General features: G+C 39.5%; 1 protein-coding gene across 2 annotated transcripts in view; it reads left to right on the top strand.

Moving 5' to 3' along the window:
• si:cabz01090165.1 (uncharacterized protein LOC100333421 homolog) overlaps positions 1-20,163 on the top strand; it is a 131,328-nt gene that overhangs the window by 108,800 nt on the left and 2,365 nt on the right. For both annotated transcript variants that reach the window (XM_044355350.1, XM_044355349.1), the window contains 4 exons: positions 463-646; positions 1,839-2,076; positions 2,162-2,431; positions 17,037-17,088. In XM_044355350.1, the coding sequence (XP_044211285.1) occupies positions 463-646; positions 1,839-2,076; positions 2,162-2,286 (547 nt within the window). In that variant the 3' untranslated portion in view covers positions 2,287-2,431; positions 17,037-17,088. The remainder of the gene's footprint in view (positions 1-462; positions 647-1,838; positions 2,077-2,161; positions 2,432-17,036; positions 17,089-20,163) is intronic.

Here is a 20,163-nt window from a genome sequence, read left to right as displayed (position 1 = left end):
TGTTTTGTTTGTCACCAATGAGAATAATGAACTTTGATACCAAAAATAATGGCAACAAGACGCTTGAAAAAGTCTAACCAACCACCAAACACAGAAATCTTAACTGTCACTCACTGAAATAAACACCAACAAAGAAGAATATACATTATGTTTATCTAACAGTACACTTCAGCCCAGGGAAACAAAGTTTTTATGACTTTTATCCACAAGTGTAATTAGGTAGTATGACCAAATTGTCCTTTTATCAATGTAGAGACTTGAATGTGACTCCCCGCTACGCTTGTTGTTGTCAGTAAAGATCTCAAGCTGAAATAAGACACTTATGAAGAAGAAATGCAATTATCGTTTCTCTCTACACAACCTGAACCCCCGTGGAAGACTTATTGTTCGCCAAATGATCTATAAAGCAGCTCAAAATAAGATAAAAACCCTTCCTCTCTGTCTTCTTCCTCTCATATTCAGGATGATCCCAGCCAACCACAAGTACTTCCTGCTGAGCGACCTGGCGTCGTCGCGGGACTACGAGCTGTGTGTTTTGGCCGTCTACGATGACGGCATCACGGCCCTGACGGGCACCAAGCTGGTGGGCTGCGTGTCCTTCACCACGGAGACCGAGTACGGACGCTGTCACTCTCTACGAGACCAGGTTAGTGTTACACCGGTATTGCCATGGCAACTCATTGAGTTGAACAGCAGGAATTTGGATAAACGCCTTCTCTCAAAGAGTGTCTTAACTCCTGGAAAGAGCGATGTAATCTGGTACTAATTAGCTAGATGAGGACTGTGTTCAATTAGTTAATTATCTCCGCCAGGTGTAAGCCTGGAAGGAGATCATGCGTTTGGTCGTGTGTGTGTGTATCTGTCTGCAGCTCATCTTACATACTACTGGACCCATCTACCTAATATTTTCTGTGCACATTTATGACTGTATGCTCATGGACCTTTATGACGTAATTCCTTATGAGCCTCCAGTAAAGCTTAGACTTTTGTATTTTCAGGAGTCCTGCGTTATGACATAGCAAAAGGCATTTCCGACAATCCACTAGTCCAAAAACAAGGCTTACCTGGTGTGATGCAGGCCACGTTTTGGCCTTTTGTTGTGGCACAAAAACTGACATCCATAGAAAAGTTTGGTCTCATCTTTAACAGAAGCATCTGCAGATTAATTCCGTACCCGATATGTTATGATCCACTAAAGTTACACAGGATACGAGATGAATAAATGGCCCATTTTTTGTTAGCTTCACTGCCATCTTGACTAGGAGGGACAATTAAATGAGATTCAACTCCTCTTTGTTTGGGAGGGGAGAGGGAGGAAGGGAGGAGTTTCATTTCGTGTGATGTGTTAGAACAAAATGTTCTAAATAAATAACAATGTTTAAATTGAGACGTTTCCTCACTACGTTTGTACAGTCAGGTGAACCCAGGACTCTTGGTTACCATTAAACTATTCTGTTCATCCTAAAGAAAACTGAGACTATATTAAAATCTTTGCGTACATACATCTATATAAGAAAACTTACACACCTGACAGAGATCTGCACTCTACTCACATTCAGTTATTCTTTCTTGCAAATGACTGAGAATCAACAAGTACTAATAAACTTCACACAAATCTATTGCTTCTATTTTCTATTTAACAACTTTCCGTTTTTTTTTTTTTTAACAAATTCAAATAAATAATGGACACTTGCTGAGTCTGAGAAAAGTACAAAATTACACAGTTATCTCCAGGAAACCAAACTCTTCAGAAACCAACGGGTGACGTCATGGTAACTACGTCCATATTTTTATACACTCTATACACCAGACTAAGTGTTTCTGATCTTTCTCTCCAGTTTCTCGGCGGCACCATGATCATCATCATCGGGGGGATCATCGTGGCCTCCGTCCTCGTCTTCATCTTCATCCTCCTGATGAAGTACAAGCTGCACAGTAACCACTACAAACAGAAAGCTGCGGCTCGCCACGCCAACGTCTGCTCCCAGACCAATGGAGGAGGAGGAGGAGGAGGAGGAGGAGGTGGTGGCACCAACATTCTCGCTCTGCCTCCATCCTCCTCCTCTGCAGGGCAAGGTAGGTGGATGGGAGGAGGAGGAAAGATGTGACTCCTCTTTGTCATTGCTTCTAATAACCTTCCTCCATCTTGTCGTCTCCCCAGGTGGAGGTGCTAATAAAAACTCCCAGCCATCTTCTTCAATGGAGGGAATGGGAGGAGCTTCTCTCCGAGGGACGACTGTAGTGGACTTAAATCCTGCCCATGACGATGACGCCATCTCCCAATAACACACAAGAAACTGTCAGTCAAACCCACAACCCACCAATCTCTAAGCCCAAACCAATACTCCACCTCCCTCCCCCTTATTTTTGATTTGTTGCTGGTGCCTGGAGCCAAACTCCACTTTACGCTGAGGAGCGGCTCCTGTCATTGGTGAGTAACCGCTACCAGGGACGTGAGGGATTTGGGGAGGACAGCCAGTGATGTGCAAGATGAGTAGTGACAGATAGTGTGATCCACCTGTGAGAAAGGTGACTTTGTTTAAAGAGTCAGTTTATCCAAATGATATCTTTCCTTTCAGGTAGTTTTAACATAGCTGTCCAAATAAAATTCCATTTGTAGAGGCTTAGAGCCTTAAAAATGACACTTGAAAAATGCAATATTAACTTTCAGCAAATAATGTCCCGATTAATCTAGATAATCCACAGACCCCATTGTGAATTTCTTCAGTTGACAGTGAGGTTTGTGGATTTTTTTTGGAAAGACATGTTGCAAGACAGAAAAAATCTCCTTTAAAATCTCCCTCTACTAAACAGCTAATTGTTGTGGAGTTTTCTGTCTTTAGGGGTTACATTGGGTCAAGCCTTGGCCTTGAGGTCACACTGTAATTTTTAAGGAGAAAGGAGGCCTCTCTAATAAAGGGTAAATCAGCATTGCCATGGTTACCAAGGTCGGAGAGGGCCTTCCTAGACAACACAGATTGGTGAATAAATTGGTGAATGTATGACTATTGACATAATCATACATTCAAACCACAATGCAACATGACCTGAACTGACACGGGTAAAATGCAGTTCCTTGTTTAGAAACTAGTGAACCAATTAGACTAATTTTTCATATTGTAGGCTGATCTGTTGAGGTTAAAGACTAAGAGTCAGACCTTCAGGGGTCAGAATGGAAAGAGACAGCATCAGAATGCAGAAGACTTCAATGTTTGCTGTTTCAGTTTCTCCTTGATCAAGTGCTTCAGTTAACATTTTCAGCATTAAGACATCAATATTTCCACAACACTAATGTTCATATTTTTAAATGTGTCAGTGTTGTTTTCCTATGAAACCCCAAATGAAACTTACACATGACCTTTTTTAATATAGAAATAAACAAATTTCACCAAATTAGTACATTGCTACTACCAGTTTAACTGTCTAGTTAGGGTCAACTTTACTTGTATAGCCTCATATTCAGTTTGTCTGAAAGATAATCCCGCCCTTCGTTGTGACAGAAAAGTCACACAACAAAATAAAAAACACAGCACAGAGTCCCTGGATGTGTAGAGAAGCTGCAGCATGAGTGAGTTACACAATCACTGAACATTCATTTCCAGCGGACGAGGAAGCAAATACACTGAATTTAAGGAATTCTGACCCTAGTATACTACAATGTAGTAACTATTACATTTACTACATCTTTTTACCTGAAAACAAACTTAATTTTAATTTTAATTATTAACTTAAGTTAGAGCATCACTTTGTAGAACCTCTTCCAACTTGCAGAAAGTGCAAAAGCTCCTATCTGCACTTTGTGAGGCATTAATACCTAGTTGGTATTGTTAACACATAATAGGGATGTGCAGAGAGCTCAGTATTTGTATTTGTTTCTATATTTGTTGAGGCAGCAAAATTATTTGTATTTGTATTCGATTAAAAGTGGACAGAGGCTTAAAAATCATATCAAAATATGCTTTTAATTTTAGAAAATTAAAGTGTTACAATAAGTGTTCATGAAGCGTGTGTCAGTAGCTCAGCTTTATCTCTGGGGAACACTCTCAACTCCGGGAGTGATGTCCGAATTAGGAAATGTGCGTCATGTAGCAGGTGGATGTGACTGACCTGCGTGCTGGTATTTGACATGGTTTATTTTTCTTCCTGAAAACAAATCATTTTTGAAATATTTGTATGAAAGAAATATTCGTAAAAAAAAAACACTATTTGTGCTTTGCCAAATAATGTATTTGTATTCAAGCACACCCCTAACATATAAATAATAATATAGTCCAAAAACAGTGTATTATATATTGGGTATCCTTAACAAATAGCATTCAGCAAGAAAACAATTTTTTTTTAGTTTTCTCAAACAAGTGCATTTTTCAGAGAGGAGGTTTTGCTCTTCAGCCATCGATATATTAGAAAGAAAGGAGTGCATTTAAATATGGTACACCTCACCCTTACTGCAGAGAGTGCAGAGAGACAGGAGGAGTAGAAACTGGGGAGAGAGAGAGAGAGAGAGAGAGAGAGAGGAAGAGTCACATCTGAAGTTTGTTTGAAATTGAAATCCGAAACAGAAAACAGACGGGTGCTGAGAGAGAAAGTGACAGAGAGGACAGACAGTGAGTCGCTTTAGTAAACATGAGGACAAAGTTCATTCATCCTGCGTGACTGAGCACCAACTGAACACTCTTCCATTAAAACTACACTTTGATGAACAGTCACTCACCTGGATACGGTACACACACACACACACACACACACAGAGCAGTACAAAGAAGTATTCTTTTAATCCTGTCCTCACTGTTTCACTACATAGAAACACAGGAGCCTCCTGGATAATGAAACATAATTAATATTTTATTATTTCAGCCTTTTTTCGGGAGGAATAATGTTTTTTTTCCCCCGTCGGTCTAGCTTGGCAGATGGCCTTAAATACTGCAATATGCATGACCTTCTGCCACTGTAGCTATGAGTAGTAGTGAATTCAAAATGCTACAGAACAGTAGAAATGATCACATTTGCTCCTTAGACTGAGTGATTACATTATATATATTCACAAAACTATTTCCAAATAAATGATTCCCAGCACATTTGTAAATGGAAATGAGCAAAATTAAATAACGTGAAGAGTTTTTGGGAACACGGATCACTGCATTAAACATCAATTTGATTATTTTATGTAATTTTGCATATACAGCTCCCTGATTAACACATCGTTGCTACTGTACGTTCTCTCTGTCTGTGTTACACTACATAACAGTCAACTTCCTCATGTTTGTGAGATCAACTTCTTGTCAGTAACTGAGAGTGGAGCTCCGACGTCTATTAGTCAATCAACAGATAATTAATCGCTTACTATTTTGATAATCGTTTTGAATAAATTTCCTAGTTCCAGCTTCTTAAATGTAAATATTTCCTGGTTTCTTTAGTCCTGTACTGAATATTTTTGGGTTGTTGACTGTTTGTTTGGGACAAAACAAGACATTTTAGGATGCATCTTTGGCTTTGGGAAACATTTTTCACCATTTTCACCATTTTAAAGGGGAGGTATTATGCTTTTCCTTGTTTTCAGACATGTATATATAATGTCACAATGTCAGATATTCATGTTAAAAGTGGCTGACGTGTCAAATAACAAGGTAAACGTATGTAGCAGTAATCCCTGTGAGCAGAAAGCAGCAGCTTCAGACTGCTCTGAACGCTCGGTGTCCAACGGTTTTTTCTACTTTCAGCCCGAGCTGACATCAGTTTGTGACGGATTTCTTTATATGGACATCTGCTACGTGCACAGCGCTCCAGGAGTAGTTATGACGCCATGACACAGCACAGCAAAGTAAAATAAATAGTTTACCTGTTGGACGTGTGCTGGTCGTCTGCAGCTCTTCATAAAACATCATCATCACTGTAGCTGTTTCTGCTTGTACTCTTCCTCCCTGCGTTATTTCTAATTGATCCGCTCAACAAATAGCTCCACATGTTGTTGTTTCAACCGGTTTTTAGCGCCGCTAACGAAGCTAATTCAGTGAGGAACATGTTTTTACTTCCTGTAAATTCTTCTCAATAAAAGTCTCCCATTAGTCAGTAATTTAAAAGCTTTTAATTTGAAGCAGAAAAGCAGGAAATGTTTGATCTGCATTGACATAAAGTTACACAACTCTGATACGTAAAGCTGACCAATCAGAACAGAGCGGGCTCATCGGGAGGGCGGGCCTTAAAGAGACAGGAGCTAAAACGTGTAAAGAGAAACTGTATATTGAGTTGCTGCATAAAGGGCCAGTATGAGATAAATAAGGAGTTTTTTGAGCTTTGAAGCATGCAGAGCTACTCTAGTGGAATCCAAAAAATAAAAATTTAAAGCTGAAATGAGCATAATAGGTCCTCTTTGAAGACCAAATGACTGATCGAGAAAATAAAGGACAGATTAATCACAACTGAAAATATCACGAGGAGAAGTGTTGTGGAGTTTTGAGTCGGTGAAGTCGTCTATCGGGGAATCCCTTCAGGATATAAATCTTTATTGGCTGAGATAAGTGAAACCAAATATGCACAGATTTAGTTGATTTACTTAGTTGTCCTGTTGAAAAGTTTTCGTCTTTACATTTTCACTTTTTACTCTAGAGAAATTCTGATTGTAGCTCTGCTCGGAGTTTATTTCACAATGAAAGCAAACACAGGCTTTCTCACCGTATTACCCGTTATTACTTTCTCTTGTCTCTTCCTCTCTCAACCTTGGGCAAACACATTCTCTCTATTACTTTGTGTTGCCTCTTCCTCCCAATACAAACAAGTTTTGTTTCCCTCTGTGTCTCTCACCCTCTTCCTCCCTGTAGTCATTTGTTTGATTTTAATGAGTTGTTTTGTTTTGATGCTTCCTTTCTCTTCTCCGTTTTCTTTCATATTTGAGGTCAAGGTCATTTTGTTTGTCTGTTATCCTCAGCCGTAGCTTTTCTCTTTATCTTGTGATATTTCTGCTACCAATTTTAGTCTCAAATTGAGATATATACCCTATTGTGAGGTATCTATCAAAGCTCTAGAGGATTTTCTCCCCTTCAACGCAATTTATGAGCTGTTTCTTTTCTTTTTTATCTCTCTGTGTGAATTGAAATATTGGTCCTGTGTAGTTCAATGGATGAAGTGTGACACCGGCGCTGTTTAGGGTGAGAAGCTCCATTCACTTATTAACTAAACAGCCCTGTGTGACCCGACACATACACGCTTCTGTTCGACCTTTTCATTCTTGTCTCTCTGAAAACATTTTTACAAGCAACATGGCAGGAAACATGACAGACAATTATCTTTTCTGTATCAAGAGGTTCTGCTTTGAGTTGGAGTTTATTGGTGTTTTGGGGGCATTTTATGCCTTTTAATTTCACGTTGACAGTAGACAGATGACAGGAAGAGACAGATGGACGATATACAACAAAGGTCCTCAGCCTTGAGTTAAGTTTGGGTGACTTTGACCTCATTTCCACCCAGTATTAACATGTGATCTGTGCCTGGATGTTTTATCTGGATCAGGGAAAACGTGTTCATACAGGTAATCAGAATGCAATCCGGCTTTGTGATCAGATCTCAGTTGTAAATGACATCTGTCCAGTTTGGTCACAGCCTTCCACCCATTATGTTGAAAGGTCACCTGACTCCACCTCTTCCCGCTGATAAGGCTGGCAATTTTCTATATTTTTCTCATTACATCTTATTCCTCTGTGCCGTAGACCTCTGTTGTTTTAAAAAAAAAAAAAAACACGTCAGTGAGCCAAACGGCTGCACTGGGTGACATGTTGCTTCATTATGAAGAGTTTTGTCTCATTAGTTTGTTTAGAAACGACTCCAAAGACTAATAACAGCGATCATCTTTTCAGTCTCAGGTGATTAGTTCAGTGTAAGGCAGACGCCTCTGAGCATGTGCAGGAATGCATAACATTTACATTGCTTTGCTAGCTTGTTGTGCTACATATCACAACCTCTTGACTTTGTACATTATACATTTCTCTAAGCCTGTTGAAACGCTACAGATGAGTATCACCTTCTTTATTGACAAGTCCGTCAGCTCCATCTACCTCATTTGCATTTTGAGATCCAGTCAAAATGCAGATTACAATTAGGTAACAAAATGCCCATGATCAGATGGTTATCCAGATCAGGTGGTCTAACTTTATTGATACTGTTCCTTGTTCAGACAAAATAGCAGCAGTTTATTGTAGTTGTAGCACTGTGTGTAGTGTTTCAGGATAGTCCACGTTTTAGGTGTCTGATCATAGTTTGCACAACAGAATCTCTATCCACATTACAGAACAGTAACTTTCACTCGTTCAGCATTAGCAGTGGTTAATTTGTAGTTGCTGTTTGTATGACTACAATTTGACTAAACAATGTACAGTACATATGGAAACAAGAAGTAATATTAACAAACAAAGTGTGGGAACAATTAGAGTACCAACAGTATATGGCTTTGTTTCTCCAAATGTGGACACCATTTCCCATCATGCTTATCACTTCCTGTCCTTCCAAATCTGACCTGGTAGATCGTGATGTTCTGTTTTCCTCTCTTTAGTCTCTTTCCACTTTCATTCTTGTCTCCATCTCTCTGTTTCTTCTCCTCTCTTCTTCACCCTCCATTCCTCCTCTGTGCTATCTGACTTCTTCTGTAATAATTTTAGTACTTTAATAATACACCATCTCACATTTTGTCACGCATGTATGCACACATGCGCACACACCCGTATGCACATGCAGAAACACAATTTTTTTTTTTTTTTCTCATGGAAGCAATCTCAGTGGTCCCCGCTGGCCCCTCAGGCCATTTGTTGTGGGTTTAATATCTACTATACACACACACACATGTTCACACAGAGGCAATCTTGACACACCTGCTTCCTCTTCGATACACATGAACTCAGCTGGTGTTTGGTCAGCCTGACTCACCGTTGCCCGAAATGCCATTAGTACCCTTTCCCACCAGACACACACACACACACACATTCAGCCACAGGCACACATAATATATATCGAGTAAATGCAAACCTCGTATCACCATTGTTTTCTGCTTTTATATCACTTTAATGGGTAAATTTTCCATCCCTCTGAGGCCCATTAAAAACCATTAAAATGTTTAGATAATAGTTAACTTTTTGCTTCACTGAGGTTAAAAATCTAATATAGGAGTGAGGTCTCCTTGCTCAAATGTTGCAGCATCATGTTTATACATTGCAGCCAAAATACACCTGACACAGACGCGGCGTGACATGTCTGTCGCAGCTGACATGGCTGCAGCGGAGCACGTTCATTATAATCAACTGAAGCTGCTTCACCGACCACAGAAGCCGCGTAGCACCTGGTCTATTTTCTCTATGTGTGGTTATGCAGCCCCCCCAACAGGTAAAACCTACATAGAACTGTGTAAAAAAAAACAAGTACAGTCTGTTTAAAAATAATTATAACTCATTGTATGTGTATCCATGATCCTGCAGTTAAAACAATCCGGTTAATTAATTCAGTACAAGTTAATATAGCAAACTGTGCATAACCAACTGCATTATCGCTTGGCAAAACTCAATATGCATGCAGTGATGGAGATAGAGTTGATGTAGCAGGTAGAAAATCCTGCTCCGCCCCGCGTACATGACTCACCGCATCCACTCCGGGTGTATTTCAGCTGTTATGCTACTAATTTGCATCAGCAAATCTATTTTGACAGAATCCTAATGTCGTTTTTCTTTTTTTTTAATCAGCATAATTTGAAATGTTTTTAATTAACATATTTAATAAACATATATGCAAAGTCAAAATGCATCTGCAAAATGTTTCAACTTTCAGCATAATTTAGTTGTTTTCCATCAATATCCTCTCACAGCAACTGAAGCTTTATGTTAAGTTATATTTTGGCAGTCAAGGACAAACTGTCATCTTGGTTAAATATCCCTCCAGACATGTTTTAAAATACTGTATATGAAAAATACTCTGCTTGGGATAATAATTTGGTTTTTCCCCCCAAACATTGCTAATTACCTCACTAAAATACTTAAAATTGCATCTACTCCAACTTCCACTTTGAAAAATCCAGAATCAATGAATATGTAAATATTTTTCATTTCAAAAGTTTAACTGGACACAAGATGTCTCCTACTTCACTGAAAAGGCCAGTCTGAGTGTATGTGCCCTGGAGTTGCACACTGTACCATGAACATTGCATATTGTTGTAAATACATCATTCTGCACACAGAAGCTCAGACATCTAAGTGAAATACCAATGAGCAAAACACGTGTTTTGAGAGGAGGGGGACTTTAAATATTAGGGTTAGGGTTAGGGTTAAGAGTTAGGATTAAGGGTTAGGGTTAGGGTTTAGGGTTAGGTTTAGGGTTTAGGGTTAGGGTTAGGGATAGAGTTAAGGGTTAGGGTTAGAGTTAGGGTTAGGGGTTAGGGTTAGGATTAAGGGTTAGGGATAGAGTTAGGATTAAGGGTTAGGGTTAGGGTTTAGGGTTAGGTTTAGGGTTTAGGGTTAGGGTTAGGGTTAGAGTTAGGGTTAGGGGTTAGGGTTAGGGGTTAGGGTTAAGAGTTAGGGTTAGGGGTTAGGGTTAGGATTAAGAGTTAGGGATAGAGTTAGGGTTAGAGTTAGAGTAAGAGTTAGGGATAGAGTTAGGATTAAGGGTTAGGGTTAAGGGTTAGGGTTTAGGGTTAGGTTTAGAGTTAGGGATAGAGTTAGGGTTAGGGTTAGGGTTTAGGGTTAGGTTTAGGGTTAAGGGTTAGGGTTAGGTTTAGGGTTAAGGGTTAGGGTTTAGGGTTAGGTTTAGAGTTAGGGATAGAGTTAGGGTTAGGGTTAGGGTTTAGGGTTAGGTTTAGGGTTAAGGGTTAGGGTTTAGGGTTAGGTTTAGAGTTAGGGATAGAGTTAGGATTAAGGGTTAGGGTTAAGGGTTAGGGTTAAGGGTTAGGGTTAAGGGTTAGGGTTAAGGGTTAGGTTTAGGGTTAAGGTTAGGGTTAACACTAGCTGCACAGGACAGGACGGGTTGACATTTTCTTTTTTTTATTACAAGAAAAGAAGGACAAAAACAAAACAAAACAAACAAAAACAGACCCAATACAACACGTATACACAACACAAAGACAGTACATCAGAGGTTACAGATAATAGGCAAAGGAAATATAATATACTTGTTTAGGAAATCATTACATACCAATCTTTTTTAACAGGATTTCTCCATTCTACCTACAAGGATCAGGTTTCTATTTAATTGTGCTGGTTTTGTTCTTAAACAGTCAAAACACTTAACTTAAAAGTCTCATATTTATATAGTCTTTTATAAGTGTCCATGGTCCATCTAAGTCATTGTCTCTATAAAGTCCCTGCAGGGCTGAGGCTGCACCTTCCATCGTTATCAGTTCTATGAAGTCCTTTAGCCAGTGATTCAAACAAAAACAATTTAATTTCCTTACTTTCCAATTCATAAGATCCTTTTCACAGAAAGAAAAGTCAATTTTATCAAACATTGTATTACTACAGATTTCAATCCATCCACTTTAACTCCCAGTAAACACACTTCTGGGCATAGTGATACATCTACATTTAATATTGAACATAACATTTTATGTACTCCTACCCAAAACTGATCTTATTTCTGGACAATGCCATAACATATGTATTAGAGATCCTCTCTCTCCACATCCATGCCAACATAGATCTGTCATATTAGGATTAATTTTATTCAGCTTCTGTGGAGTTATATATATATATTTGATACAAAATTTTCATCTGTATAAGTTTAGAGGACGGGTTGACATTTTCACAAACTTTCACAAACTACTATATTTTTCTAACATTAACCAAAGTGTTGTAACAGCTGAATCCAAACCCAGGATTTATGTTCACACCTCATGATTTACATCCAGTACCAAGTTCACTATCAACGCAGGAAGTAGTGTGGTGTTCATGTAGAGAGGTGGAGAGGTGCAGGTGTGAAGGTCGGGGTTGGTGGACGGGTGTGTTGCATTACCGACTTTAATGTGGGAGATCAAAGTTCATGCATGGACGCAAGCCTGCAATAGACCGTAGGCTTTTTTATTAACCATGACCATGAGCTTCCCCTAACCTTAACTGTTCCATATCCACAAAGGTTGAGTCAAGAACAACTGGACAACTGTTCCACATCATCCAGAAGGCTTCTTCAGCACTGAAATGAACATCAGAAACAGTCCAATCCAGTTGCTCTTGACTCAGCCATCATTCTGGATATACCATGACCTGGGTGACTAAGAATCTTCACAGACTTTAACCATATTATCTACTGTAGCTGCCATTTGCAGATATTGTAGAGTTGGCATTGTTCATAATCCAGGGTTTTGCAGAATCGCTCAATATCATTGTTCTTGTCTTGCAGTAGGGTTGCAACTAAATAAAAACGAAAGCTGAATCACCTACAAATGCAAAGAGATAAATTCCTTGAGCTTTATGTCAGTGGGAGCAGCAAACATCAGGTCCTGGGAGTGTAAACAGTAGTTCCCACTGTTATTTAGTGTAATAAAACTTCATAAATATGGAGATAAGATGCCAAGAATAGCAGATTAGCGTGTACCAGAGTCAGCTAACCACAGAACACAATGATGGGTGCAGGCAGTGGAGTCAGTAATGAGTGTTAGTGCATCATCATTAACAGAGTCCAGTCTATGTAAACTTTAAGCAGAGGCATTTTTATATAGATATAATGTCAAAAAAAATGCATAATCATACTGACATAAGCAATTTTTTTTTCTTTTTTCAGTCTCCAACAAAGTTATAAAGGAGATATAAAAGTTTTTACCGGACAACACACCTACACAAGTGCAAACACTGCATAGAAATACACACATAAAGTCAACACAAACTGGCTCCCTCCAATACAATCCCACTATCAATGCTCAGCGATTACCACAGAGGGAGAGCGAGAGAGAGAGAGAGGGAAGAGTGACATAGGCAGACACAGGCAGATAGCATCACTGTGAGCTCTCTGTAAAGCCACGAGGCATCAGGGCCTCATTCAGTGTGCCTTTTATTATCCGAGCCTGGCACCGAGCAGCAAGGATGGCACAGTGACTAAACTGTTTGCTATTACCATACAGCTTCCTCCGAGGCAGGCAGCGGCCCTGCACAGAGTCACAGTGACACCTGGTGGTCACACCTGACAGTGGCATGGATTTATGTGGATTTTATTTATACCCCTCATGTATCCAGGGAGAGTAGAAGGACACCGTCATTCACATTCATGCATTCACACCCAACCGCAGTCTGCTACTGGACGATGGAGGGAGATAAAACAACGACTGCTGAATAAAACCAGCATGCCAGTGTCAGCATGTCATTTCTAAAAGGTTTATATGTGTTGTGCTATGTTTGTATATATATATATATTGGAAGTACATGTATGTGGACACCTCAAACATTTAGGTCACCAGCAGGTGTACGTGGTCACAAAGTGAAGTGTCTCTAAATTACTTACAGAAAATTTACAACACCCTGCATGAAGCAGCCTTGAATAAAATCACATTTCCTGTTTCCAGTAACAAAACTACATGAAGTGGTCACCCAACCCTAACCCCCGAACACGACAGTAATATTATATTCTGCAAAACCCCAGACTACTTAGAATTACAATGTATTTAAATGTTCAATACTAAGATTTTGGCAACTACAGCATGTTTGAGGTTTGGTAACTATTACTGGTTGGTTAGTTTTAGTTTAGCTAAAACTATAATGTCAGCAGTGAGGTGTGATGCTGTCAGTTATCTCTCATTGCGCTGGAAAATTGTGTGAGTACAACTACAGTAAGTAAAGTAGGTCGAAGTTGAAGCGTGGAGTCGGTCTGGAAACTATGATGGATGTTTACGACACACAGTTCAGTGAATAATTTTACTGTTCGCTTTCGTTTTCACTTCCAAATAAGTTTGTCTAACCTGTTGGTTTGTTTCTAATCTGTCTGATCATCTGATACTTCTTGACCCGTCTGATATTTTAGTGACATTATGTTCTCAGCAATGAATTATCAGCAATTATTTAGGATAAGCCTATGTTGGAGTGTGATGATCATAACTGATATAGAACCAGTGGAATTGTTTTCCTTTAGGGTCTTTTTAAATTATAAGGTTTTGTTAAGTATCTGATGTAGTTTTTGGTCTTCAAAATGTTTTAATAATATATTACTATCCAATATATTATATGTAGTTGTTGATATAAGCAGACATGATGACGCTGTTAGACTCAGCTTTACAGGCCAACCACAATTTAAAGGATGAGTTCACAATTTTTCAAGTCTGTCCTAGAACTTGTTGTGGGAAATCTTCAGATGGGCCAATAAATCTTCAGGTCACCCACAACTTAGTATTAGTAGACTTCAATGTGAATAGGTTTACTCTGCATAAAGAGCAATACAAAGCAAACAGAGGCCTTGATCCTGCGATAAAGAACCTAATAAAAAATCATAAAACATTAAATTATATACCTCTCATAACCCCTCCTAATGTGGAGCTTATTTGCTAAACCCCACCTTGCTTGATCTTAACACTTTGGTAATAATCCAGACATGACTCAGCTACAGAAAACAAAGGTGTCTCACACTTCTCTGAAATGTATCAGTTTTACTTGGCTTCTTCCACATTTCTCCCTAGCGGCCTTCGCTCATCACACACAGAAGATTAAAATATGACATTGCTGATTCTCCCCTTCTGAATTCCCTTGGGAACTATTCCTTATAGATGTAAATGTTTTCTTTGCACAATTACTGGCCTGTTCATGGAAGGACAGTTTTCCACTACAAACTTTAATCAGGTACCCAAATGAACACTGACATTGTTTTTTTTTGTTTGTTTGTTTGCTGTTTTCTTTGCCATTAGAAGATCCCTTCATAATGTACCTTCAATATAAGTGATGGGGGCCAAAATCCACAGTCCTCCTTCTGTTCAACAATATATTTAAAAGTTTATTTACAGGGGGTTTTTTTAGTGCCAAAGTCCCTCTTTTTTGTTACGATCATTCCCCTGCGGCTGAGCAGGAAAACACTGTCTGTGGAGACACAAATGCTAAAAGGTCTGTAACTGTGGAGGATTATGAAGGGATCTTTTAATAGCCAGTATGAACAGTAAGAAGAACCTGTTTCGGTGTTCATATGGGTACCTGACTGTTGTTTTCAGACTCACTTGAAAAACTGTGAACCTGTCCTTTAAACATGTCCCCACTTTAACCATTTTATTTATCTCAGGTGATTTCTGTTATAATCATCCATTACAACTACCACGATAGATCGGAGTTTAACCATAAAGTTGCTCTCCAAAATCTACTACGTGCAACAGTACCATTATGTAATCATTTTTATGTTCACCTTAGTTTTTTACTTTCAAAGTAAAAAGCAGATATGAACTCTCTAAATACCAGAAAATCCAAAAACATTAGGTCTTGTGATGGCACATTAACAGAAAGCAGTGAAATCTCATCTCTGGCTCTGCTGTTTCCCTGATATCTATTTTTACAGGGAGGCCTTTGAATATAATTTGCAGCATAACATTGCCAGTGGCTTCATAAACCCTTTGACTAAAATAAAACAAAGTCAAAGTCATTTTAATCTCCATCTGAAAAAGACCTGGGCATAATGTGGAAAGGAAGCAAGAAAGACAGATAAAGAGGGACAGACAGACTGTGGATTTGTAGTCGGTGAGAGAGAGAGAGAGACATCCAAGGAAAGACAAAGAGAGAGAGACAGAAGGGGGGATTATGGACTTATATTTAGTTAGTGAGACAGCAACACCAGAGAATGAAACAGCCAACCAAACAGTTTGAGAAGTACAGATGAGTCACTGAGCCTCGAGACACAGTTATTGACAAGAAAAAAAGATGGAGGGATAAAGAGAGATGGAGAGAGAAAATGAAAACTCAGGGACGTCAGGGGGGACGTGGAGGAGGGATGGAGAGGAGGATTCGGGGGAGGGGGGAGGGGGGGAGAGATTGGGCATGAAGACGGAGGAGAGGTCTGCAAATAGAAAAGCTGAAGCCCAGATTTACTGATTTACCGATAAAAGACATAACAGTTATCTATCCTTCTATCTATCTATTGTGTTTTTTTACACCAAGAAAACTTACTCAAATCTCCCCAAACAGTATCCTCTGACTGTCCAGACACCAAAATCCAGCTGATAGAAGAGAAGGGAGTTGATATAAATATTGATAAACTCATCTATAACACCTTCAATTTCTTCCGTTTTTGCTCATAAACCTTCACAATGAGCCTTTCACCTTTATTTGTTGGGGTGTTATATATATTGGGGAAAAAAAGTACTCCTCATTTGCAATGTATGTTTTGAGTTACACTTAATATTCTCCTAAAAAATATGCGAGCATTTTAGCATCAAAGAAAAGCTAGCAAAGACAGACAGTCTTTTTAGTAAAGATGCAAATACAATGTTGTCTACGAATGCAATACAGCCACTCAAACATCAGAGTAAAACAAATCTGTGCCTCATGTGTGAAAAATTGTGCTTCAAATGCTGCAGCTGCTGTTTTTTTTTTTGATCCATCATCAGTCTAATTTGCCCAGATGTAATGGAAACACAAACTTTTAGTTCCTGAGTTTAGCTCCTCTGGTTTCAAAGTTCCTGGAATTTTTACACATTACATTTATATACTAGTAAATCGTTCTCCCCCAATTGTGTTGCGTTAACAAAACTGTAATCACAGCCTGGATTATGTGTGTGTTTGAGGTTTAGGTGACAAAAGCATGTTGGAGAAGGTTGAACGTTGTACTCATATGATCAGTGGCATCATTTTTGCGACTAGCCAGACATGTTATTTAATAATTCCTCATTACGTTGACAGAAAATGCAATTAATAGATAACTTAGTGATAAACAAACATCATTTCTATGAGATAGGGTTACATAATTGGAAAACACACAGTTCAATCAAGTTCATAATACTTTGCTATATTGATATACTTGTATAAAAACTCAGGAAATAGCATATCAGTGCTGTTGTTCTTATCTATCTGTCTTTTTGTTTTTTTGTTTTGTTTTTTTTGTCCGTTCTGTGTGTTTTTTAGATTTACTTACATTCAGCTTCACAGTGCTGGAGGGAAAAAAGGCGGGAGAGAGGTGAGAGATCAAACACACACACACACACACACACACACACATACACACACACACACACAGGTGAGAGGGTAACCACTCATTGTTCCGCCAGAGAGGCTCGAGCAGAACATCTTGAGGGTAAAAGAGAAAGAGAGAGAGAGGTGGAAACATGCCAAGCATACATTAGAAGGGAAAACAGAGAGAGAGAGAAGATGAGAGGATGAGAGAGAGAGTGATTGAGAAGACGGGAAAAAAAGAGAGAGAGAGAGGAAGAGAGAGCAGCCATTACCGGGCCTGAGTCTGTCTGCCTCTAAGTGCTCTGTAAATATCGCCTTGCCTTTGTAAACAACATTATTCCTCTTTATTGGGCCATTATATAATGGCCTGATCCCCCACAGTATGCAGATTGGTGTCACTCCATTATGTAAGCTCTCTCTTCCATTATGTAAGCATTTCTCCTTCTTCTTTTCTTCTTCTGTCTTTCTCCATCACTTTCTCATGACTCCTCCGTCTTCATCTTCTTCTTTCCTCTTCCCCTTTTCATCTCCCCTCCTCCTTTAGTTATCCTTGACTCACTTTTTCCTCTCTGTTTACTTCTTCTCTCTTTTTTCTTTTCTTTCCTCTCCTTTCTTCTTACTCCTCGTTTCATCTCTCCGTCCCCTAAAGTCCTCCTCTCCTCTCACTTCTTCTCCCCTCCTCCTTTATACTTATCCTTGACTCACTTTCCTTCTCTTTTTATCTCTCCTTTCGGTTCTGCTCGCTCTTCTTTTTCCTCCCTTCCCTTCATCTTCATTGATCTCTCCTCTTTTCATCGCCTTCCTCCACTCTTTCATGTCTCTACTCGCTTCCCTCTCTCCTCCTCTTCCTTTACCTCACCTTACTTCTCCTCACCTCATCTCATCTCCTCGTTTCCTCTCCTCTCCTCACTTCTTTATCTTATCTCATTTTCTCATCTCATCCTTTTCTCTCCCCCCCTGTGGTTTCATCTTCTTTGATCTCCTTAAATTCTACCCTTACCTCCCTTTTTTTTTTCTTCTTTTCTCCTCTTCAACTTCTTTTTCCTCCTCTTTTCTTCTCTATATTCTCACTTCAGCTCTTTTACTCTTATCTCTTATCTCTTACTCTCGTTTTCATTCACCCTTCTCATCTTCTCTCCTCCGCTTTTTCTCTCTTCCCCTCACCCTTCCTCCTCTCTACATTCTCTTCATGTCATCTTGCGAGCTCCGGCGTCGCTGATTTTTTTGATGGCTTCATCCCGGCGAGCTTGACAGGCGAAAGCTAATTTCTAAACTGCGGTGCACAGAAGTGAAACAAACTGCTGAACAAGATCAAAACCTGCTGCTGTTAGAAACAACTGAACAAAACCTGAAACAAACCTCAGCCAGACTGTAGACCAAAAGCTTCAATTCTCTTTTTTTCAGTTTGCTTTCTGTAACCAGCACTGCCATTGTTTTAGCTGCTTTATTAGTCATCCAAATAAGCCATTAATCATGAATCATCATCATATTTTTTTGCTTTAGTGTCTGCTTTATTTACCAGACAATTAAAAGGCACTGTGATGCCCACAGCCTGTTCTTCAAGTATAACTTCAAAAGAGTATGTGGGTGAACGAGCAGGAAAATGCAGCCCGTCCTCCCGAGAAAAACAACAGTTAAGGTTGTAAATATAATATAATATAAATGTAAAATAGCCAAAAATGACCAAGAGCTACGTTTGAGTGATGCAGCTCAGATGCTGCCTATATGAGGTGACAAATTTCCACATTCAAAGGTGGCCAAAAGTTGTCTCACCTGCAGGAGACCACTGTTCACTTCCCATTTCCAACTGCGGGTGTCATGTGTCCAACCAAGAGTCGTGGTGTTTACTGCTGCCATGACGATGAAGGCTGCATAACTTTGAGGGAGTAGTAACTTTAACCCATGTTTCAAGTGATCACTTTAACCCAAACCATGATCTTTCACTAACCCTAACCAGACCTGAACCACAGAATTGTCACATCATAAAACTTAACTCACTAACCAAGACCACTCCTTCTAGAATATGGATTCAATGGTTTATTGGGAGGGTTGGCGGAAGAGCAGGGTGAAAAGGAGGGAGGATAGTTAGAGGGATGATGGGAGAGGGAGGGATGGATGGGGGAAGGGAGAGGGTCGAGGTCATGGGATGAGGGATGGGGAGAAAGAAGAGCAGGCAGGAAGGAGAGGAAGGAGGGTGTCGATAGGAGAGTGAAAGATGTAAGGAGGAGAGGCGTCGACGTCAGGGAGGTAAGAGGGAACAAGGGGGGGGCGTGACTCAGGGTGGGGGTGCTGTCTCGATGGTCTGACGTCCGTACGAAGCCCCCTGTTCCTGTGTTCAAGCGGAGAAGAGAGAAAAGTTAGCGAAGGGGTCGGGGTGGAAGGAGCGGTTGTGGTGTGTCTTAATACTCTGTGGTGCGGAAATGGGATGCATACAAGGCGTGGTCTTTGGTTCCCGAACTTTGTTTATAAGTCTATAATAGAGGCGGCATATTAGAAAACACTCCTGGAAACGCTCCGGACTACATGTCGTTCTGGAGTGCATGGTACAATCGATTTTGGTCGTTTAATTATGAGGATGTGTTGGTAAAATAGGTTTATAAGCCTGAAATCTTGTCAGCTGGCACAAGCAGTCACTGAGTCATCAGTACTCTGAAAAACAGCTTTATAGTCCCCTGCAGATATGCTGCAGGGTTTTGTGATATTGGACAAGGTGGGAGAGGATATGTGCACTATTTTTCTTTTGCCAAAAAAAAAAAAAACCAGGATGTCTTGAGAGTTTAGGTTCAAAAACAACAGAACAAGCAAAGACTTGAGGAACCTGCAGACTGTAAAAGAAAGAGCTTCACAAGAGGCCAGTTGATAAAAAAAAAAAAAAATTACTTTGAAGTGATTGAAAAGTGAGTGAAAAAAAACAAAAAAAATAAAAAGTAAATGAACAAATTCTCGTTAAAAGGCCATTATTAGTTCTGTTTATACAAAAAAAAGCAACACCAGACAACAGCAGAGAAATCTACACAGTATATTTACTGACATACATGTGCTAAAGTACAATTTTGAAGTATTTGTACTCTATTCACAG

Source organism: Thunnus albacares, chromosome 6 (genome assembly GCF_914725855.1).
Source record: "Thunnus albacares chromosome 6, fThuAlb1.1, whole genome shotgun sequence".
NCBI lineage: Eukaryota > Metazoa > Chordata > Actinopteri > Scombriformes > Scombridae > Thunnus > Thunnus albacares.
This window is presented reverse-complemented; position numbering and strand designations above follow the sequence as displayed.